At 37.4% G+C, this 23,977-nt stretch overlaps 1 protein-coding gene across 8 annotated transcripts in view; it reads right to left on the bottom strand.

Annotated features, from left to right (window-relative positions):
* The window catches only part of HP1BP3 (heterochromatin protein 1 binding protein 3), a 34,911-nt gene that overhangs the window by 5,121 nt on the left and 5,813 nt on the right, over nucleotides 1-23,977 (bottom strand). For 2 of the 8 annotated variants that reach the window (XM_043990703.1, XM_043990701.1), the window contains exons 2-10: nucleotides 22,635-22,832; nucleotides 22,097-22,193; nucleotides 17,765-17,915; nucleotides 16,467-16,626; nucleotides 14,495-14,638; nucleotides 10,809-10,889; nucleotides 8,300-8,454; nucleotides 2,785-2,875; nucleotides 1,912-2,071 (exon numbers count right to left, since the gene is read on the bottom strand). In XM_043990703.1, coding sequence (XP_043846638.1) covers nucleotides 1,912-2,071; nucleotides 2,785-2,875; nucleotides 8,300-8,454; nucleotides 10,809-10,889; nucleotides 14,495-14,638; nucleotides 16,467-16,626; nucleotides 17,765-17,915; nucleotides 22,097-22,193; nucleotides 22,635-22,730 — 1,135 coding nt within the window. In that variant the 5' untranslated portion in view covers nucleotides 22,731-22,832. Of the gene's footprint in view, nucleotides 1-1,911; nucleotides 2,072-2,784; nucleotides 2,876-8,299; nucleotides 8,455-10,808; nucleotides 10,890-14,494; nucleotides 14,639-16,466; nucleotides 16,627-17,764; nucleotides 17,916-22,096; nucleotides 22,194-22,634; nucleotides 22,833-23,252; nucleotides 23,715-23,977 lie in introns of those variants that run through there. The other 6 variants (XM_043990707.1, XM_043990705.1, XM_043990708.1 and 3 more) reach the window with 4 other exon arrangements.

Below are 23,977 nucleotides of genomic sequence, written 5' to 3'. Positions count from 1 at the left end.
ATTTAGACACAAACTGAGAATATGCACCAAAATTCTGTGTTCAAAGAGTAACTGTCGAATTAGGAAGCTTTCCATTTGTTAAAAAATTAAATACTCATCTTCCTTCAATTCACAAAGTAGGCAGAAATGAAAGAGCATAATACAAGGGAAAGGTAAAGATACCACAGATATTTTGTACAAGATGCCACATGAACAATTCCCTCCTCTGACAAGAGATACTTTTTAAAAAAAACTTAAGTGGAATAAGTTTTATTTTTATTAAAACATCTCAGCTCCTTGAAAAAGAGCTTCCTTCCTCCAATCTTGAGTCTGATTCCTTACTGGGCTTTCCAAAACTGCTACCATTCCCTTAACCTATGAGGCTGCATCTTATACCACCTCTCTCAGTGTGTGACTTGGGTGCCTTCAATCCATTTCCTCCTCCTGAGCCCCCATTCCTTCCCATTTTCCCCAAACTGGCCACAGGAGACATTTGAAGCCCAGGCCTCAGTTACTCCCTCCTCAGGTGACAAGAGATACTTCTGAATGAAAAGAAAAACACTTCTAGAAAGCATGTCCTCAAATAACAAAGTAAATAGCACATCCCATGAAAAACACTATTCAGATTCCAAGACCATGTTTTAAAACTTAAAATCATTTGCTTTGGTCCACTCTGTAATTTTCTCTGAGCTAAAATTCCACATTTTTCTCCTCATTTCCTTGCTTAGTTTCAGGTTAAAATTAAAGAAGTCTTAAAATCCCTTACGTAAATAAAAGGCAGCTGGGTGGTAAGAGTTGTTAGAGTGCTGAGTGCTGATGGCAATTCTGGAAGATCATTCTCAGCACTTGCTAGCTATGTGACCCCGGGCAAATCACTTAATCTCTGTCCCTCAGTTTTCTCCTTTATAAAATAGAAAAAAAAAATAACAACACATCCCTCTCAGTGTTGGTGTGAGGATCAAATGACCTAATGTGCAAGGTGGTCTGCAAAGATTAAAGAGTTATGTAAGTGCTAGCTATTATTAAATGAACATTCAGAAACAACTGTGCTTGGGAATAGAAAAATCTTCATGTAATTAATTACCAGTGTTTCCCTTTTATGCACCCCAGTATGATAAAACTGGTGCTGGAAGGGATCTTTGAGATGCTTTAGTCCAGCCCTTCACTTTACAGATGAGGGGCACACAGGCAGGTTGTAGTGATTTGTTTGAGATCCCCAAGGCAAGAGTAGTAGGGTTGGGCTCTGAAATGAGGTCTAGTGCTCTATTACCCATGAGGGATGACCAGCCATGAACAGGGTTTCATCCTTTAGTGGGGAGTGGTCCTTCCTCATCTGATCTCATGGCACTCTACTTCTTTATCCCCTGTTTTAAATGTTCTTTTCTGGGTAACAATGTCATCATCCTCACCTTCACTGAGTTCTTAGCACAGAATACACAGTTGGTGTGTAGTAAATGTGTGCTGGTGAATTACTGATTACTTTGCATTTCCACTTCCACAAGGAAGGTACCATCTCTCCCTGTGGTCACAGGGGCAGCTATGTGGTTAAGTAGATAAAGCACTGGCCCTAGAGTTAGGAGGACCTGAATTCAAATGTTACCTCAGACACTGACTAGCTGTGTGACCCTGGGTTAAGTCACTTGACCCCAATTGTTTTAAACATCTTTGGCTATCTCCAGTTGTCCTGATATATATCTTGCCACTGGACCCAGATGGCTCTGGAGGAAAGAGTGAGGCTGGTGACTTTGCACAGCCCTTCCTCACTTAAATCCAATTCATTGCAAGTCATGACATCCATTATGGTCCTCTTCAAGAATGAAGGACAAACAACAACAATGGCCTGTGGTATGTCCATGCTGGCACTGATGGCAAAGTCCTTGGGCAAACATAGTGAGCTCCCCTGCCCATGCTGAGTGTACACTTGAGTCTTACCCTGGAAATTAGAATTGGTCCCTGGGTGATTCTCCAAGACATATTTCTTCAGAGCAGTTGTTGAACAGGTCTTCGGCTCGTTCATGGCAGCAATAGCAGACAGGATTGCATCTTCCATCAGACTTCCACCAAGCAGGGGTTTCTCCCCTGATCTCTTCAGCTGTTTTCCAAGGAGGAAGAGAAAAGCATCAAGACAACACTCTCCCAAAGCAGGTCAAGACAAGACTCCTCTGCACCAGGTGGGTCGGAGCTCCTGCATTAGCACAGATATGTTTTAAATTAAAATGTCGCATTAGGGACTTTTACTTTCCAACCACTAAGAATCTAAACTAACTTATTTAAAATTCCCAAGCCCCCTTATGGACACTCTCAGTTATTCTCTTCTCCCTTCTGCCACTTTTATACCATTCAAGGTATAAATAGTTGGCAGCTCCTCAGGCCTAGGTATAACTACCCCTATAGGTATATCAGTTAACTTGCAACTCTCATGTGAATTACAGGATAAACTATTGTGCAAAAGCACTTAATGCACTCCACATATGCTGCTTTTGAGAGAATACGTACTACATTTTCATGGATGAAATGAATTAAATCCTTTTTATATCAGAGAATACTTCCCTTTAGCAATCTGAAAAATGAAGAAGCTGTGTACTAGTGAAAATAATAAGTAACCCTATAATCCCTGTAAGGATAACAACAAAGAGAAAAGTTTAGCAACAGTCAAGGTACCTTACTAAAGAAAAACACATGCACAGCATATTTCAAAGTGGGTTCAGGAAGAAGACAAAAAAACAACCCCATTAATATAAAAGGGAGCAAGGGAAACAAAAGGATTAAGCCAAATGTCCTAAAAATGAACCTTTGGCCTCTGACCTGGAATGTCCCAGAAGCTCCTTTGCCAGTGATCTGCTCTAACTGGCCTTTCTCTACTGCTCTTTGCAGTGCATTCTTTAACAGTTGAGGTCTGAGGGTAAAATAAAAAGCACAAAACCAGTGAGAATCATACAATCCAAGACAACAAATTAGTAGACATAGTTTTTGAAGATCTCTTCAACTTTAAGCTCGTATGTTTTGTTTTCTTAAAACAGGACTGACCAAACCACCATTTACAGACACCTTGTAGCACATAACAGTTTTCCTGAAGCCAAAAGAGACACAAGGCAATTTATCACCTCTTTTTCTTTCTTTTTTTTTTTTGGGGGGGGGGGAAGGGTGGGTGAGGCAATTGGGGTTAAGGTCACACAGCTAGTAAGTGTCAAATGTCTGAGGCCAGATTTGAAGTCGGGTCCTCCTGATTCCAGGGCTGGTGCTCTATCCACTGCCACCTAGCTGCCCCTATCACCTCTTTTTCTGGTGTAATTTTGAACATACATAGACTTCCAAATGATGAAAACTCCACTATTCAGTTATCTATAAAACCCCATTTAAGCACAACAATGATCCTTTGATCTCTTTGGGATACTGACCTAGTAGTGGTATTGCTAGGTCAAGGGTTATGTAGAGTTTTATAGTGCTTTGGGCATATTTCCAAATTGTTCTCCTGAGTGATTAGAGCAGTTCATAACCTCACCACAGTGCATTAAAGTATTTATGTTTCTTTCTTTCTTTTTTTGTCTGTTGTTGGGTTTTTGGTTTTTTTTTTGGTGAGGCAATTGGGGTTAAGTGACTTGCCCAGGGTCACACAGCTAGTAAGTGTCAAGTGTCTGAGGCCGGATTTGAACTCAGGTCCTCCTGAATCCAGGGCCGGTGCTTTATCCACTGCGCCACCTAGCCGCTCCCTGTAAAGAGTGCTTTTTAACTGGGTTCATGTAGTTTCTGTGGATGTCTTGGCAGGTACACATCGAAGCATCTTATACAGTTTACAGCTATTTTAAATAGAATTTTTCTATCTCTTCCTGCTGATGGTTTGGGTGGATGTTTTATATTCTGCAATTCTGCTAAAGTTGTTGATTGTTTTCATTAGTTTTTTTAGTTGACTATCTAGGATTTTCTAAGTACATCATCATGTCATCTGCAAAAAAGTGATAGTTGTTTCCACATTGCCTAAGCTTACTCCTTTATTTTCTTGTCTTATTGCCATAGCTAGCATTGTACAAATTTTAATTGTAATGATGACAATGGACACTCTTGCTTCACCCCTGATTTTACTGGACAGGTTTCTAGTTTATCTCCATTACTGACAATATTTGCTCTTGATTTTAGATAGATATTACTTAGTATTTTAACAAAACTCCATTTATTCCTATGCTTTCTAGCATTTTAAAAAGGAATAAGTGTTATATTTTGTCAAAAGGTTTTTCAGGGGCATCTACTGATATAATTGTTATTGATGTGGCCAATTATGCTTACAGTTTTCCTAATACTAAACCAGCCTTACATTTTTGGTAAAAATCTCATCTGGTTATAGTTTATGACCTTTGTGATTGATATATTGCTGTAATATCCCTGCTGATGTTTTATTTTTTAAATTTTTACATCAATAATCATTATGGAAATTAGTCTATTTCAGGCATCTTTTTTTGGGGGGTGGGGCAATGAGGGTTAAGTGACTTGCCCAGGGTCACACAGCTAGTTAAGTGTCAAGTGTCTGAGGCTGGATTTGAACTCAGGTTCTCCTGAATCCAGGGCTGGTGCTTTCAGGCATCTTTTGAAGAATAAAATTATCATCATTTAAAGCGAGCCAAGTCTAATGTGACAAAAAAGGAAAATAATAAATGTTGGAGAAGCTGCGGAAAAATTGGAACACTAATGCATTGTTGGTAGAGCTGTGAACTGATCCAACCATTCTGGAGAGCAATTTGGAATTATGCCCAAAGGGCTATAAAGTTGTGTATACCCTTTAACTCAGCAATATCACTTTTGGGTCTTTTTCCCAAAGAGATCATGAAAAAGGGAAAAGGACCCACATGTACAAAAATATGGTGGTGGCAAGGAATTGGAAATTGAGGGGATGCCCATCAATTGGGGAATGGCTGAACAAGTTATGGTATATGAACATAATGGCATTCTATTGTGCTGTAAGGAGTTCAGAGAAACCTGGAAGGATTTGCATGAACTGATGATGAGTGAGATAAACCAGAAGAACATTATACACAGTATCATCAACAATATATGTTGATCAACTGTGATAGACTAGATTCTTCTCACCAATCCAATGGTACAAGAAAGTTCCAAAGGACTCATGATGGAAAAGGCTCTCCAAATCCAGAAAAACAAAAAGGAACTGTGGAATATGGATGCTGAGTGGACCATACTATTTCTTTTGGTTTTGGTGCTGTTGGTTTTCTTTTTTGAGGTTTGTCCTTTTTACTCTGATTCTTCTCTTATAATATGACTAATGCAGAAATATGTTTAATGTTATTTTACATATATATATATATATATATATATATATATATATATATATATATATATATATATATATAATTATATCAGATTACCTGTCTAGGGGAGGGGTGAGGGAGGGAGAAAAATTTGAAATTGGAAATCTTATCTAAACAAATGTTGAAAATAAAAAAAAAATTAATTAATTAAAAAAAAATAAAGTGAGCCAAGAATCAGTTGCTCTGCCTTAGGCCAAGAGCTCTAGCAGATGTCTGAATAACTGAATTTCGGTATCATTACTAGTACATATAATTCCTCGATGCTAGGCTTTTGAACTATTTCTTGAACTCTTCTGTTTCCTCCTTCTGTTTAAGTAGTGTGAAGTATACTTTCATAAGAATATGGTTTGGTTCTCCTAGGACAGTACTTGCTACATAGTAGGAGCTTAACAAATGCTTGATGATTGAGTCTCCTGTTGATCTTCACTCAAATATTCTCCACTAGGCTTTTCTCCTCTAGGTTTCTTCACAGTAGTAGATCTTTTTATTTAAAAATTTTTTTTGTGAGGCAATTGGGGTTAAGTGACTTGCCCAGGGTCACACAGCTAGTAAATGTTAAATGTCTGAGGCCGGATTTGAACTCAGGTCCTCCTGAATCCAGGGCCGGGCTCTATTCACTGTGCCATCTAGCTGCCCCAGGAGTAGATCTTTTTAATACACAATTTCTTCTCATCCTTTTGATGTATTCTTACAGAGTCATGTTCCAAAGATGGGTTTCAACGAGATCAAACTTACCTTCCTGCTTTGGAATCTCTAAGATTTATATAAATATGTCTAAGACAATGGGTTTCACTGCTGGTTCTTTTTTTGGATTTGTCTCCTGTGAATTATTGGGCAGGTTTTCCTTCTGTTCTCCTTACTCACTCTTCTCAATTTAAAGCCCCTTTGACTACATTCGCAAGACTCTAGGCAAATATATCTTCAACGAGCCCTTTTTAGGTACACTTCATTTAAGGCCAAGAGCTGGTATCAGAAATCCAACACTGTTCTGACATGATCTTAACTTGTTCACTTAGTAAGATCACAGAATGTCAGTGTTGGAAGGGTCTCTGGAGACAGCAGTCCAGTTCCTTTCCACAGCATGAGTCCTCTTTCCAACATATGCTCTTTTTTTTTCTAGCTACACTTCAGTAGAACTGATAGCTACTAAAAACAAGTCATGCTTTCCCATCTGCTTTTCCCATCTTTAGACTTTGACAGGACTATATATATATTTTATTTTATTTTTTGGTTGGGCAATGAGGGTTAAGTGACTTGTCCAAGGTCACACAGCTAGTAAGTGTCAAATGTCTGAGGCTGGATTTGAACTCAGGTCCTCCTGACTCCAGGGCCGGTGCTCTATCCACTGTACCACCTAGCTGCCCCTGACAGGACTATATTGATGAAATACATTAGAAGTGATTTCAGTCACAGTGAGGCACATATTAAACAACATTAGTCAGAAAGGTAAGAACACTGCAGACAAAGTAAAAAGAAATGGGTTTGAGTCCCTGCTCTGCAACTGAGGGTAAATCCCATTAGCTCTAGAAGCCTTTGTTTCCTCAGCTGTAAAATGAGGGAACTGGATTCAACTTCTGAGGTTCCTTCTAGGTCTAACATTTTATGATTCTATATATATATATATATATATATATATATATATATATATATATATATAAATATAAAAGCTAACATCCTGTTCATTGTCTTTGTTTAAGTCCTACAGAATCACACAGAAGAGAAAACTGCTGGGGAACTATTACATATACCCATAACTACCAGTAATCTTGCAACAGAGGGACTCACAAGCAGAATGCATTTCCATGTTTAAGTGTTCATACTATATTTCCCCCCGAGTTTGCTTTTGTGGATACAAAAGCTATTTCAATGAATCTCCCAGCACAGATCCACAACTTAATGGTTCTGTGATTCCATGTGTTAAATTCTAATGAGTTATTTAATTAACACGTAAATTTGATACTCTGAAAAAAAATTTAATCGTTTTCTAAAAATTTTGCTTCTGGATTAAAATTTTAGCAACTTGATGTGCCTACCTTGGTTATCAAAACAAGAACTGGCACTAGACTAAATATTATTCTATACTCTAAATAGTATTCTTCTGTAAAAAAGGTTCAGGCCAGATCTTAATAATTCTATTTAAATAACAGGCAATATTTCACCCTTCAGACTGAAGACCCATGTACATAAATAGATAAGCTATTATGTAGCAGAACACAATTAACTGTGAAATAATTACCCTATCTACATTTCAATGTATAATTTCAACTTCAGCTCCAAAGAGAAATTCTAGTGACTGCAAACTCAAATAAATTCACATATGTAACATCAAACTCACAACCAGGCAAGGGAGATGAACTCAATGACAGTTAAAATATATGCAAGCAATATCTTTTATAAGTTAACTACTACAAGAATTTCTTCATAATTTTACGTGTTAGGCTTAAAAATACATAGATACTACATAATTCATATATGAAGGCAGGTGAATGCCACACAAACCTTAAAAATAACTAAAAAAAGCATTCAAAATTAAAGTTCCTGACCACAGTTCTTCTTAGTAACACTGAACATGTAAATCCTATCATTTTATGTATTACAAACTGCAAACACAATGGTACAGTGGAAATCACACTGGGCTAGAAGTCTAATATTTCAACCTCGGCTCTGCCATTAATTGACTATATGCTGACTATCTGGGCTAAGTTTTTCTCTGGTTCTGTTTTTCATCTGTAAAATGAGGAGTTTATGTGAGATGACCTCTTCAATCCCATCCAATTCTCAAATCTCTGACTATAAATGTGATACTAGGGGTGGGTGTCAGAGGAAAGAAAAGCAACAACCCATGAAAAAATTTTGACTGCTGTGTCTAGAAGAGCACCATCCCTAACATCTGACATTCTCACTGCCCTGACCAACCTCCAATCTTGGAAATGGTCAAGGGAAAGACATTTTAAAATTCCAACATTTCAGAGCATGCATGTTTTCAATTTCACACGTGTCCATACCTGATATCCACCTTAAGTTTAGGATAATATTGAGATACGTATTTCCTGATCAGGCTGTAGGAAGCTTCTTTAGGTTCACAAAGGCGAGTGAAGGCCAGTGGGAGAACATCTTCCAATTTCACCTGCTGTTCTGGAGCTAATGTAGAACTACTCTTCTGAAATGCAACGTATCCCAAATATAAGTCACTCCAGAATATATAAAATTTTGTTATACAATACTTCAACGTGTAAAACACTATGCCAAATAGAGCAGATGATGTAGGAGCCCTCACTCTGTTGAAAGCTTTGACAAGGCCTACAACAAGTGCTAAATGTCCTTCCTGCATTTCCTTTTCTTTTATTACATATATGTTTTGCTTCTACAAATTACTGATTGTTAAATCAATGGAGCTGGGAGAAGTATTAATTTCTTTCTAGATATCCAAAACACATTATATACCAGAGGGTATGATATATAGTATATAGCATACAGTAGGTCTGAAAACTAGTGGAACCCTTTTGTAGAAGGATCTCCTACAGGTCTCCATTAGGATATTACACCTAGATTCAGTGAGCCCAGAATATACAGAGGAGCCTAAAATCATGGCAGATTTGGGGGGCATTTAAGAATTCATTCTCTGTATTCAGTAACAGAGAATGGTTAACAAGCTTGCACTGAATACTATGTGAGGCCCTGTGCTAAGTGACAGATGACTTAGGGTAAGTATTGCAACTGAGCTTGTTCAGAATCTGTATGCTATCTACTGTCAGAGACACACATGTGGGAGAAGATGCAAAGAGTTGCAAGGATGAAGATGAAGGGAACAATCTTGCCTTGAGCAGTATGTATAACAGTCAACCTCCAACTTACCCACAGGTGGTTTTCAGAATCTGGTTTAAAACTTCTCTGCACTATTTATTTTTCTAGCCACATGATCTTAGAAATAGTGATTGGTTCCCAGTTGGCTCCCTGAAAGTTTATTTAATTCATAAGGCAGCTTAATTATAGTCTCAATTGCCTTCTAATTTCCAATTGTTTCTATGGGAATGTAAGTTCTGAGTTCCAACCTAGGATGCCAAGGTTGTATCTTTTCCTTGCTGCACCCCTCAGTGGCATCAGGACCCCCTTATCTCCCAGCTCCTTCTGTGATTGGGAAGGGGCCAAAGGCAATCTGTCTCTTACAACTCTTACCTTGAACTAGTACTAGGTAGAGATTCAGTTTGGTAAGGAGTGAGGTTAGTTTGACATTTCTCTGACACTCTTTTCTTCTGAGACCCCAGACACTAGCTGGCCCAATTTCCTTTTCAGTGACCCTCCCCTGTTGTTTTCCAACAGCATTGTTCTTTTTTTCTTCTGATTGTGAAACAAAATAGTCTCACTACATTTACCCTACCACCTTCTTGTCCCTGAAGTACAATTATGTAAAGGTTTGAAGCAAATAGTGTATAAAGGTTCCTTCGTATATATCTTTTTTTCCTCTCTCCTATTGAGATCTGGAAAGATAAAGGTCACACAGATAACGGTGAGATCTTTCATATACTGTAGTAGGTTTGTGTTGTAACGATTGGAATGACGCCACCTGCTGGAGACTTACTGTAGAAGAGTTCCGCCCATGAAGCGAAGGTCTTTGAGGGCAAGACAAGGAGTCTTTTCTTTGGCGTCAGGAAGTGACGTTGGGTAGTGGGAGGAAGAAGGAAGAGAGTAGCGCTCTGACTGACACTCTTTCCTCTGGACTCTGGTGGAGAGCAGAGCTAGAAATGTGCTCTCCCTTTAATAGATAGGAATCTAGGCCTTTCTCTCTCTCTTTACCAAATTCTTATTCTCCTTAATAAATGCTTAAAAGTCTAACTCTTGCTAAAGCTTATAATTTATTGGCGACCACTCATTGGATATTTTAGACAGTTTAGCTAGAATTTTAGCCCTTAACAGTGTTCATTGAATTTGGTTATACAAATGGATGATATAAATTGCAGATAAACCTATAAATCATCCCCAGCATTTTGCCACAGGAACTTGAGGTGGAGTGAAAAAAAGGACTCTGGGTCATGGGAAATCTCAAGGGCTGGGGATGCCCTGTTGGGTGAAGGAACAGAAATGGTTAATATCCATTTCCCCTTTCATCACCACCAAATTTGCCACCTCTATCTTTAAATGACACTTGGAAGAGGAAAGCTGTAAGGAAGGATGAGGGTAGGAGTTCTAGGCAGCACTAAGTCTCCAACAACAATGGAGTGGGGGAGGAAAAGCTGGGAGAAATAAGAGTTTCTATGGCTACCTGGTCCACAGTCTAGGGTGGCTGTTTACATCTGGGAAGCGTATGTCAATAATCTAGCACAGAGATAGTTTAAATATCATGGTATACATTTGTGTCTGTGTGTTTGGGGGTGAGGAAGGATATGAGATAAAAAGCATATAAAATAGAGGAAGAAAATTAGGTCTAAGTGTAAGGAAAGTGAAAAACTTCACAAAAAATGTATCAAACCAACATAGGTAAATATAGTAATCATATAGTGGACATATACATCTTACCTTTCTGTCTTTAGACTTCTGAACAGTTTTTCCTGCATTTGGGACCACCACAAAACTCCCAGAAGCTCCTTTTCCTTTTACCTGAAATAGTTTTAATTGCTGTGACAACTGTTTCTGTTTTAAAATAAATTTATAATGAGAATTTAAGCCTTTACACTGTAATAAAACTACAGTGCTTTGTCATATAAGACCCAAAGCAAAGCCCTAATTTAATTCTATAATGGGGAAGGGGGATCTTATGCTTTCCAAATAATTTAGTCAACTACATTAACAAATGCCAATTGTGAGGAGCACAAGGCTCCATTAAGAACTGGCAGTTAAAGGGAGAAAAACACTCTCATGTAAAGTAAAAAAAAATGCATCATATTTTAATAAAGATAACCACTTCCCAGCAGAAGTCTCCCAGTTCATAAGTTAGGTTTTCCCATTTTTTTTTAACAGGCAGAGATTATTATTCTTCAAGATGATTTTTCAGATGCTCTTTTTAGCAAGGTTTTAATCATCTTTCCTTGTATCAAAGTTGATTCCTTAATCATGAGCCAAGTTCTTCCTACCCTGGCTTTCTTTAGACTGTTTAAAGCAAGAACTTAGTCTGGGGGACGGGGTTATCTCAGTCAATTAGCTGTTAAAAAGAGTAGCCAATATCAATTGCTCATGGATAGGCAGAGCTAATATAGTAAAAATGACAATACTGCCTAAATTAATTTACTTATTCAGTGCCATGCCAATCAGACTACCTAAAAATTATTTTATACAGCTAGAAAAAATAATAACAAAATTCATCTGGAAAAAAACAAAAAATCAAGAATATCCAGGGAAATAATGAAAAAAAATTCACAGGAAGGTGGGTTAGCGGTACCAAACCTGGAGCTTTACTATAAAGTGGCAGTCATCAAAACTATCTGGTACTGGCTAAAAAATAGAGTGGTAGATCAATGGAATAGGCTAGGCTCAAGGAAATGCAGTAGTAAATGACACTAGTAATATAGTGTTTGATAAAACCAAAGACTCCAGCTTCTGGGATAGGAACTCAGTATTTGACAAAAACTGCTGGGAAAACTGGAAGATAGTATGGCAGAAATTAGGCATAGACCAACATCTGACACCTTATACTAAAATAAGGTCAAAATGGATACATGATTTAGACATAAGAGGTGATACCATAGGTAAATTAGGAGAGAAAGGAATAGTGTACCTATCAGATCTTTGGAAAGAAAAACAGTTTTTGACCAAACAAGAGATAGAGTATATTATAAAATGCAAAATGGATGATTTTGATTATATTAAATTAAAAATTTTTTGTACAAACAGAAGCAATGCATCCAAAATTAGAAGGGAGGCAGAAAGCTGGGAAACAATTTTTGAGGCCAGTACTTCTGATAAAGGCCTCATCTCTAAAATATATAGGGAACTAAATCAAATTTATAAGAACCCAAGTCATTCCCCAATTGAGAAATGGTCAAAGGATATGAACAGGCAGTTTTCTGATGAAGAAACCAAAGCTATCTATTCCCATATGAAAAAATGCTCTAAATCTCTAATGATTAGAGAGATGCAAATTAAAACAACTCTGAGGTACCACCTGACACTTATCAGATTGGCTAAAATGACAAAAAAGGAAAATAATAAATGTTGGAGAAGCTGTGGGAAAATTGGAACACTAATGCATTGTTGGTGGAGCTGTGAACCGATCCAACCATTCTGGAGAGCCATTTGGAATTATGCCCAAAGGGCGATAAAGCTGTGCATACCCTTTGACCCAGCAATTCCACTTTTAGGTCTTTTTCCCAAAGAAATCATGGAAGGGGGAAAGGGACCCACATGTACAAAAATATTTATAGCTGCTCTTTACGTGGTAGCAAGGAATTGGAAGTTGAGGGGGTGCCCATCAATTGGGGAATGGCTGGACAAGTTGTGGTATATGAATACAATGGAATACTATTGTGCTGTAAGAAATGATGAGCAGGAGGAGTTCAGAGAAACCTGGAGGGTCTTACACGAGCTGATGATGAGTGAGATGAGCAGAACCAGAAGAACATTGTACACAGTATCATCAACAATGAGTGTTGACCTACTGTGATGGACTATATTCTTCTCACCAATGCAATGGTACATTAGAGTTCCAGGGAACTCATGATAGAACAGGATCTCCAAATCCAAGAAAAAAAAAAAGAACTGTGGAGTATAGATGCTGATTGAACCATACTATTTCTTTTGTTTTGGGTGCTGTTGTTTTTTTTTTTTTCCTATTTTGAGGTTTTGCATCACTGCTCTGATTTTTTCTCTTGTAACAGGATTAATGCAGAAATAGGATTAATGTTATTATGTGTATATATATGTGTGTGTATATATATGTATATATATACAGATATATATATATATATATATATATATATATATATATAAAACCTATATCAGATTACTTGCTGTCTAGGGGAGGGGGGAGGGAGGGAGGGAGAAAAGTCTGAAATTGAAAAGCTTGTATAAACAAAAGTTGAGAACTATCTTTACATGTAACGGAAAAAATAAAATACCTTATATGTAAAAAAAAAACAGTAGCCAATAAGAATTGAGAATCAAGGGAATGTCCATCAATTGAGGAATGATGGAAAAAGCTGTGTTATATGACTGTAGTGGAATGGTCTTGTGCTACAGGAAATGACAAACAGGATGATCCCCGAAAAACCTGGAAAGACTAATGAACATCCATGTATAGTGAAGTGAGTAGAGCTGGGAGGACATTGTGCGTAGTGACAGCAGTATTATTCAATGAGCAATTGTGAATGACTTAACTACTCTCAGGAGTGCAATGATCCAAGACAATCCCAAGAAACAAATTAGGAAGCTTACTATGCAGCCCTATAGAAAGAACTGATAAAAAGAACACTTGTGGATTGTATATATACAACCTGGTTGAGATCTTGTGGAGGGGGAGGAAAGGGAGGGAGGGAGAAAAATTTGGAACTCTAAATCTTATGAAAATAAATGTTGAAAACTACCCTTACATGTACCTGGAAAATAAAATAAATGTTTGTTGCTGGGAAAAAAAAAGAGTAGCCAAAAACTTGACTTTTAATCAAGGAAAATTCAGGTTAATACCTTAATTGGTTTAATACAAAACTCTCATGGCTGTTTGTGTCTCTTGTTAATAACTTTTAGCAAACATTTTTAAAGTTCTAGAACATAGAAGATCTTTGGTGCAGATAGGTGACTATGGCTCAAACAAGAAAGATTTCCCCCCAAATAAGTTATATTCTGAAGTCTGGTATGGTTCAAAGGACAATGGACTGGAAGTCAAAAGATCTGGGTTCTAGGCCTGGTTCTGCCACTACTGTAATGATGTGAGCTTGAGCAAGTCATTTCCCCTAAGCCTTGGTTTAAGCTGATCTGCCATCAGCTCTGTCAAAGCTTCTGATCCCTCAAAAAAAAAAAAAAAAAAAGAGGAAAATGAGGTTACTTCTAAAGTCAGCTGGTACTCTGGTTTATGAGAACTATTCTCAGACATAAGGAGTTAGAGTAAACTATAAACTATTCACTGTGTAACAATGATCGTTTTTTGGGAAAACAGGCCGAGAACAAGGTTCCTAACTAAATATAGGATAAGATACTTAATATATACTACAATGCAACATAATATTCTATAGAATATAATGAACGAATATCCCCTTTGTTTGAACCATCATTACCTGCCTGATGACTCCTCTCTGTAATTCTCTCTTCAGTGCTTGCTTAAGGAGATAGCCTCTTCTCTCTAGCTCCAGTGAAGGGTATTTGTGAATGATGTATTTTCGAATGGCAACAACTGAGGCTCCAGTCTTCTGAAAGCATGCCTGTCAATCAACAAACAATCAACAAACATTCAATTAAGCACTTACTAGGTAGCAGGTGCTGAAGACCCAAAATAAAAAAAGAAACACTCCCTGCTTTTAAGATTGAATTTTCATTCTATAGGGAAAGACAATGAATGCTGGTAAGTACAGATCAACAAACCAGCACTTATTAAACACCTACTATGGATTAGGCACTGGAGATACAAAGAAAAGAAAAAGATACTCCCTTCTTGCAAGAAGCTCATGGTTTAATGGCGGAGAATACATGCAGAGTACACACTGTGTCCTCCAATAAAATTTAAGCTCAAGAACAGGGACTGTCTTTTTTCATTTCTTTGTATTCCCTACTGTGACAGACACATAGTAGGTACTTAATGTTTACTGACTGACAAAAATAAAAGCACAGTCATTAAATAAATGGTAGTCAGGGTACCATCCGTTGGAGGGGATCAGGAAAGAAGATGGTGCTAGAGCTGTATCTTGAAGGAAGTGAGGGATTCTCTGAGGTAGAAGGGAGGAGGGAGAAAATTCCAGGCTCAGGGCATGCCAATACCAAAGCTAGAGATGTGTGATGGGGTGTCACATGGGAAGGACAGACAGGTCAGTTGGGCCTAGAGTGTGGCAAAGGGAATTATATTTACTAATGCTGGAAACTCGGATGGAAGCCAAGATGTAAAGGGCTTTAAAAGTGAAGGATTCTAAGAGGTGGAGAAGAGAGGGTAGCCTGACAGAAGACTGAGTGTTGTGTATGAGGGACAGCATAAAAAAGGTCATTTGGACCATGGAGCCCAGGAAGGGGAACAATGCATATAAGACTAGAAAGGGGGGTTGACACCAGGGCTTGTGCCAGAGATCATCTATTATATGATCCTAAAGGTAACAAGGAACTACTGGGCTTTGTTGGTTAAGAGTATAACATGGAGTGAGAGTCTGCCCTCAAAGAGCAGTCTGGAGGTTCACAAAAGCATTCACACACCACCCCCTCCTTTACAGGCTTGTTGCCCAGGACACTGGGGAGGGTTAGCCAATGATCTGCTAGGCGGCTCAGAGTCAGAAGGGTATTTAGGAAGGAAAATGCTTCCCCTTCACTTTTTTTTTTTTTTTGTTTTGGGGACAGGGCAATGAGGGTTAAGTGACTTGCCCAGGGTCACACAGCTAGTAAGTGTCAAGTGTCTGAGGCCGGATTTGAACTCAGGTCCTCCTGAATCCAGGGCTGGTGCTTTATCCACTGTGCCACCTAGCTGCCCCTGCATTAGATTTTTTTTGTTTGTTGGTGCCACTATTCATACATTTCTATCCACATACCCCAAAGTGAATGAAGTGGGTCCATTTATCAGAAACTTAGCTGCGAGAATGGAAAACAAAAAAGGTTTTTTTTATTTGCTTAGGAATAGTTTTAAATTACCTTGAGTCATTTTCAGCCCACAGAGTTATTTACAACAATATAATATGGTGCTTATCTAATAACATACTTAAAAACAATACTTACTCATCCTAATACCTACATATAGTAAGATTTTTAAATATTATAGCTCATTTATTTCCTTAAAATAGAAATTTTATAGGTAAGATAAAAGCAAGTTCTGTGATATCTTTTTTGATAATAGCTTAATTTTAATGAACGATTCTCAGCAAATGCAAATTTAACTATCTTTTTTAAAGTATTGAGACATTACACTGCTTCTCTACTATTCTATCTTTGCTGAGAAGCAAAACATAAGACTTAGATTTTCTGGAAAAATAGTCTTTTTAAGTAAGCAAATGATGAACAAAACAAACACAAAAATGAACTCTCAGGAATATAAATTTAAAATGAATTTTCACTTGCCTTAATGGCCTCTGTTAGGATTGCATCCATTTTGGGGCGTGAGGAAGCAGCCATGTGAGTTTGTTTCTGTGCCCTAGCAAGTTGGCTGGCAGAAAGAGTAGCCCAGGAAGGGATTGTTTTTTTCACTTTCTTCTCCTTTTCTTTAGTCTGGTCTTTCTCACTTTAAAAATAGTAACAAAAAGCTCAATTAAGCAAGGTAAGCTTTTAAACATGGATTGTCATCTCTGAAAGGAAAGGTAACCAGGATAATTTTATTTTTTAAAACTTATTGACCCCATTGCCCTGTTAATACATTCTTTTAGATTACTGATTCACAGTATCATTAAGGTACTTAATAAGCATGGAGTCAGACTTCTGATAATTATATAGGCTGGTTGCAATTTTTGGTACTTATCTGCAAACTTGCAGAAGGGTAAAGGATTCCCAAAAGATTTTAATCTGGAATTTATAGTTCCTGGGGATTTCTTTCCCTCATAAAAATTATTAAGTATGGGAATAATTAACATTGCTTAGGTCAAGAATGGAAAGGATAGAATAAAACTGAAATCCTCCTTACTGCTGCCCACTCTCTTGTGAAAAACAGAGAATTATTTCTTTATCATCCAAATTCCATCATTTGGAAATTAACCATGAAAAATTCTGCTTTCAAAATCTGAAAATCATCTATTCATTTTAGTACTGTTTAAAAAGCCCTCTTTTAGGGAAAGTGTAAACTAGCAATTTGAAGATGTGAGTAGAGAATAGCAATTTCTACTTTAGGTTAGTAAGAGACACTCTTCACATGGAATTAACAGAAAGATGGGCACATTTCTTCCAAATCAGATTTTTACAATGCAGTAATTATTTTGTCTGAGGTGTTACTTTATGAATAGTAAAATCAGACACACTCATATTCAAAAACATTTATGCATAAAAATACTTTCTAAAGACAAATATGAATTATTTTTTGTATTATTTGGACTATTAGCTTCATCAGTTCAAAGTATAACATGTACCTAACTTCAAAACTGATGTAGTAGTACTATATATTTTTCTTCTCCAAATCTTCAATGGAATAATTTCATCTCTAGTCCTTTTTTTGGGGGGCATGGAGCAATGAGGGTTAAGTGACTTGCCCAGGGTCACACAGCTAGTAAGTGTCAAGTGTCTGAGGCCGGATTTGAACTCAGGTCCTCCTGAATCCAAGGACAGGGCTTTACCCACTGTGCCACCTAGCTGCCCCCCCCATCTATCTATTTCTTTCACAAGAAACCTGGTACATCAATAACTATGACTCAGAGGAGGACGTGACTACTTACTCCTTTTTGGTTTCTTCAGAAGGCTTGTTTTCTCCCTTTTCCTCTTTCTCTGGTTCCTTTGGCTGTTCGGTTTCACTTGATGTAGCAGGTGGAGTCTCATTTTCTTGCTCTTCTCCAGTAGAAGCCGACTCCTCTGAACTTACATCTGGTTCTAAAATGATATTAGTAGAATTGCATGAGTGTTTAGAAATCTCAGGCATAGGCCACTAAACAGGAAAAATGCAATTCTGATGAAAAAATACTGTCACTTTTAATAAATGTTCAGTAAACTGTTGAATACTGAAATCAGCCTCGTATGGACACGATGAGTCCTGAGTGTGGCCATTTCTTACACTGCAGGTCATTAAAGTTACGGATGAAGGGCAGGAATCTATATTGACATAACAAAACAGGCACTGGTCCAGCAAAGCAATGGAAAGGGAAGCGTATGTATGTATGTATGTATGTATGTATGTATGTATGTATGTATGTATACACTTCGAGATCTGTGATTTCATTTGCTTATACACTTCTTTCACCACTGAAAATTACAATCCATCCATACCTCATGACTGTTGTCTGAAAAAATATATCAAGTGGCCATTGTTTTAGTGACTAGTCATTCCCACTTAGCTAAGTTGGTCTTCAGATAAGACATACAGTCCATAATGAGGACAAACTTGTCACCTTTTAGTAATTATCAGAGCTTTTCTTCTATTGGAAAAGGCTTTGAGAATCCTTGATTCCTTCCTTGCCATAATGAGTTATCAGGAAAGGGCTTTAATGAAGGATAGGGATACTTTTGTGCATTCCTGCCTTCCTATCTGTCTCTCTCCTGTTATGCAATAACACCAGTGAATTTCACAAGTAAAAGTCATCTTGTTCTGACATAATGAGAAAGAGGATGATAAGAAATAGGTAACTAACAAATATTCTCCAACTGCAAGTTATGTACGAAAAGGAAGAATAGACACAAGGCTACCACTGCAAAAGGCTAAAGTTGGAAACACAGAGGAAGGTCTCCATTTACCTTCAGTCTTGCCATCTGGGCAGCTGCTGCACACCCTTTCCAGAACATTGACTCAAACTATAAAGTCTGAATAGAGAGCTTCTTGCAAAATGGCTTTACTGATTCACAGCTCCACCACCAGCAAATTAGTGTGCCTATCTTCCCATAACCCCTCCAACACTTAAAATTCCCATTTTTTGTCATCTATGCCAATTTGGAACATTGTTTTGGTATGCATGTCTCTTACTATTAGTTATATGAAACAGTCTTTCATGTGGTTATTTTGTTAACAGTTTGCTTACTGGGCTTATATACAAGAAGGACTTTGATAAGAACATCCATCTACAATAAAGTATTTATAGTAGTTTATTAGCAGCACTTTTTGTGAGAGCAAAGAATCAGAAAAAGTAGATGACTATAGATTTTGGAATGGTTAAATAAATTGTAGTCCATTAATGTAATTGAATATTGCTGTGTTGTAAGAAATTAATGTAATGAATACAGGGGAAGTATGGTCAGATCTAAATGAACTGATGCAGAGTGAAGAATCAAGAAAATAATATATACCCTAGCTTCTTAAACTATGGGTCGCAACTCCATGTGGGGTCATGTAACTAAATATGGGAGTTGAGAAAAACTTGACAACAGTAAAATGTTACGTGTACCTATTTTATATACCTATAAACCTGGAGTCACACAAAGATTTCTCAGGAGAAAAGGGCTTGCAAGAACCCCTCATGTATATAACTATAACAATGTAACTGGGGGGGAAGCACCAAATCCCCTAAAAGTCAATGTTGCAAAATTACAAAGAATAAACATGGCCCAAAAGAAAAGATAACAAGTCACTCTCACCCCATTCCTTGGCAGATGTTCCTAGTCCTCAAGTATGGAACATTGCACATATTTTCAGATTTTATCAGTGTATCAATCAGTTATGCCGATTGTTTCTTCTTTTTGTCTTAAAAATACTATTTGATATGTTGAATAGTTCACTGAGGTGATGTAAAAACCCTCAAGATATCAATAAAAACTTATTTGAAAGAAAACTTCTTGCGGTTAAGAATTAGCCTGAAATGAGTTTCACTTGTGACAGTTTGGTTGTCAAACTGGTCTCATTATGAGGATCTTCTGGGGAAAGTGTACTGGTCAGCGGTTTAGAACCTCTACAGAATGTCACAGTACCACTCTACATATGTTATGAGCCATGAAGGGAGAAAAGTTGTTGCAATACTAAGGTCTGAGTAGACACGAGTTAACTGTTCTCTGAACCTGGGAACCAACAACTAATCAACTTTATAAATTATAATTCTCTTAAAAAGAGGGGTGGGGGTAGCCAAAGAGGCAGGTAAAACCATATTTCATGTCTGGCTCATTACTAGAAAGAAAAGTTGCAAAATGTAACACTTATAGACCTCTACAAGGGAGTGTCTTTTTAGAAATCTTTCAGGTCACGTTTGCTATTTATACAGTTTTGCAACATTCACTTTTGACTTTTTTTGGTGGTTGTTCTTTCCACTTATATTGTTGTAGTTATTGCACTTATTGTTTTCTTGACTAATTTCTTCGTTCTGCATCAGTTCATGTAGATCTGTCCATGCTCATCCTGATACAGGCTGTCTCAAAAGTGTTAGTGCAGTTTTAAGGCACTGAAACTTTAAATAGCACTAAGACTTTTGGGAGAGACTGAACTAAATTCACCTGATCCAACTTGCCAACAATTGCTTCTCTCACTTTTTTACTGGTCTGTTTATCCATCTCTCCATTTGGGAAACCGATTAGTATTATCTTTCTTACTCATTACTTCAATCTTCCAACCTACCCAACAATGTCCATTGTTTGTTTTTTTCCCCCAGACTAAACCATGTTTCAACCAAAGTTCTTTGATGGCTCCTGAATGAAATTTCCCCCAATTCCAAAACATTACTATCACAATTAAATCCCTTTATAGCAATGGTTAAAGGGGGTGGTAGATATCAACTGTGATAGGCACTTCATGTTATGCTAAGAGATGTATTAAGATACATTATACATTAGACCATATATATGGGGGACATTATTTGACCTGTAGTTTAACTGAATCTGTAGTATGGAGGGTTGCACTGTGATTTTACTCTACACCTAAATAACACATCTTTCCTGTCTTTATATTTATATGTGTTTATTCATGAAATCATACTCAAATATTGCTTTTTAATTTCCTTCTAGAGCTGATTGTTGAAATATGGGCTCATGTATTAATTTTTATATATGCTAAACAGTATATCTGTGTACACAGGTTGTAATCCATGTAAGTGGTTTAAAGACAGGGATGGTTTTGTTTTTGTAGCCTATTTAGTAAACACCCAATATATGTTTCCTGAATTGAGTTGTGTCTTGTTTGAATAAAGCTAGAAGAAAAAAACTATATATGCTGAGCCTAGTGATACTTTTACTTAGAAAGGACTAATCAGGATATTAATCTCCAAACAATTAGCCTTATATACAAAAGAATAAAGGAGAGCATTAACACATGAGTACACTCTTTTCCCCTAATATAACTACTAAGCTGATTATCCTTTCCTACCAAGTTTGCATTTGGGGTTTCTCTCCCTCAACAACTGGTATACACTCAAAAAATTCAAACTAATTGTAAAATCGGTCAAAGCTAGCCAAATTTAATCTTTATTTTGTGAAAAATCAGGTTCCCTTTAAATATCTCGTGGGGATATTGTGAGATTTTAAAATAATAAAACACACACATTTATATACATATATGCATGCATGCACATGCACGCACACACAATTCCCAATAGGGAGAAAATGTGTTGAAATTAAAAAAATTTTATATGTGAAAGGAATCTTAAACTGATAATTTTTCCAATGGTCTACTTGTCAAATGATTTCATTTCAAACAGTTTGAGAAATTCTTCTTTTTCATACTGCCAAGACTTGCCCTTAAAAACTTGCCCTGCTCAGGAAGCCTGTAGATAGAATTCCGGTGACTGGGTCTACAGTTGGAAAGGGATTAAAAAAATCATCTGGTGGAGCGGCTAGGTGGGGAAGTGGATAGAGCACTGGCCCTGGAGTCAGGAGTACCTGAGTTCAAATCCAGCCTCAGACACTTAACACTTACTAGCTGTGTGACCCTGGGCAAGTCACTTAACCCCAATTGCCTCACTAAAAAAAAAAAAATCATCTGGTCCAGTATCCTCATTTTATAGTTCCCTTTGACTTCTTATTTTTAAATGACAATTCCACTTCAGGTTCAATTTGCAAACGTTTGGAAACATTCACAACAGTCCACATTAAAGCAGGATGACATTTTATTTAATAAAACAATCTCCACCACTGCTTCACTTTACCTGGTTTCTCCTCCTCACCTTCAGCTCGTTTGCTTTTGGGAGGAGTTTCCCGGGTAGAATTCACAGCTCGGCGAATGGGCATGGTGTTATCTTCAACCTTCCAAGAGAAATTCAGAGATAGCCAAAATCAAATGATTATGACAATGTTGCAGAATTAAATATTTTTTGGTATTTTTAAGGGGGCCTAGTTGGGTGTTAGAAGATGTTGGAGAAATCTTCAAGCTGACTCCAGGGCAACTTCTCTGAAGGTGAATATGATTTTTTTTTTTTAGGAAATACATCTCAAGCTTTTTATGTTCATATTTAAAGTGGCAACCAAAATTAATCATGTTTTATTTGGAATAAACTTCAAAGGATTTCAGGAATTTTTAGAAGAGTGGGAGATGAAAAGGATACCTGTGCACCTCTGGTTTTGTCAGACTCATAACCCAGGCTCCTAAAAGTAGGGGAGGGAGAATGCACCACCACGTAGCCCCTGGCAGGACTGGAAGTCAGGGATGGATCCAAGGGCGAGCTTCAAGAACGGGCCAGCCCCTACCTCACCTAACTTGTCCGCGTGGATCAGCTGAGCTCCTACTCTGAGTGGGAGTGCCTTAGGATGGACGAGTTCAGCTTCAGACGTATCAGTCGCCATTTAAATTAATTTCTAGGCCCAAGTGCAGGTTATACTCTGAAGCCTCAGCTTTTAACCACAAGGATTTTTCCTAATGGTTTCACAGTGCAGTGAGGAGTCAACCTAAAGTACAGAAAAGACCTGGTGTGAAGGTTAACAAAAACAAAACTAAACTAAAAAGTCTAAACTTATTTTAAACCCAAAGGAAAAGTATATAGCTACATATATTCTTTTAAATGGGAAATGACTTGGTCATCTTCAAAAATATGATAAAATAGCTAACAAAATATAAAACTATGTAAAGCAGCAACTAAGACAAATGCAGAAGCCAAAGCAGAAGCCTGTTCAGTATTAAGCCTTCCAGATGAATAGAGGAGAAAAGGCCAGGGAAAAACTTGTAAAGAATTAAATCGACCTTTAGCTATAAATTTAAAGAGGAAAGCATAAGATTATAAGGAGCATCTTTCCAAAGAAAAGAGAGAAGGCTTTTAGTCTGAAGGGAAGAGTTATGGAGAGTCTAAACTATCTGCACTACAGTCTTACAGTTGAGAGAAGTAATTTTCTTCTCCTTTAAAGGGAAATCCACACCGTACTCAGGAGGATGGTGGTGGCGAAGAATATTGCATCACAGGGAGATTTTACAGACCTGGGAAGCAAAGACTTACTTTTCGCATTTCTAAATAATCCGAAGATATGATAGACAAAAACCACAATTAAATACTTTTAGACAAAATACAATCTCTCAATTTTTGTAAACTGACAAGTTTAGTGGCTGGGATAATATATTTTTGTATCAAAAACTCTATTTACAAGGTATTTGGTTAAAAAAATAAACTTGATTTTTTGTAGCTCTGCACTTGTGGAAAACCGTATAAATTAGCAACATGACAGAACCAGCTATTTCAAAACTCCTAGATTTGGCTCCATGCCTAATTAGAAATATACAGGTTTTCAATTCTTTTGTTTGTTTGTTTGTTTGTTTGTTTTTGGGGGGGCAATGGGGGTTAAGTGACTTGCCCAGGGTCACACGGCTAGTAAGTGTCAAATGTCTGAGGCTGGATTTGAACTCAGGTATTCCTGAATCTAGGACCAGTGCTTTACCCACTGTGCCACCTAGCTGCTCCTCAGGTTTTCAATTCTAAGAGGACAATTGTGGAGAATCTTGGGATTCAAAACCATAGAGAACACTATAAATACAGAAAATACCAAATTTTGAGATCATTTGGAGTCTTATCCTAAAGCAAAGAATTCCAGAGTAAACCAGGCAA

The sequence above is a fragment of the Dromiciops gliroides genome, chromosome 3 (assembly GCF_019393635.1).
Source record: "Dromiciops gliroides isolate mDroGli1 chromosome 3, mDroGli1.pri, whole genome shotgun sequence".
Taxonomy (NCBI): Eukaryota; Metazoa; Chordata; class Mammalia; order Microbiotheria; family Microbiotheriidae; genus Dromiciops; species Dromiciops gliroides.
The sequence above is the reverse complement of the archived record's forward strand: the minus strand, read 5'-3'. Positions and strand labels throughout refer to the sequence as shown.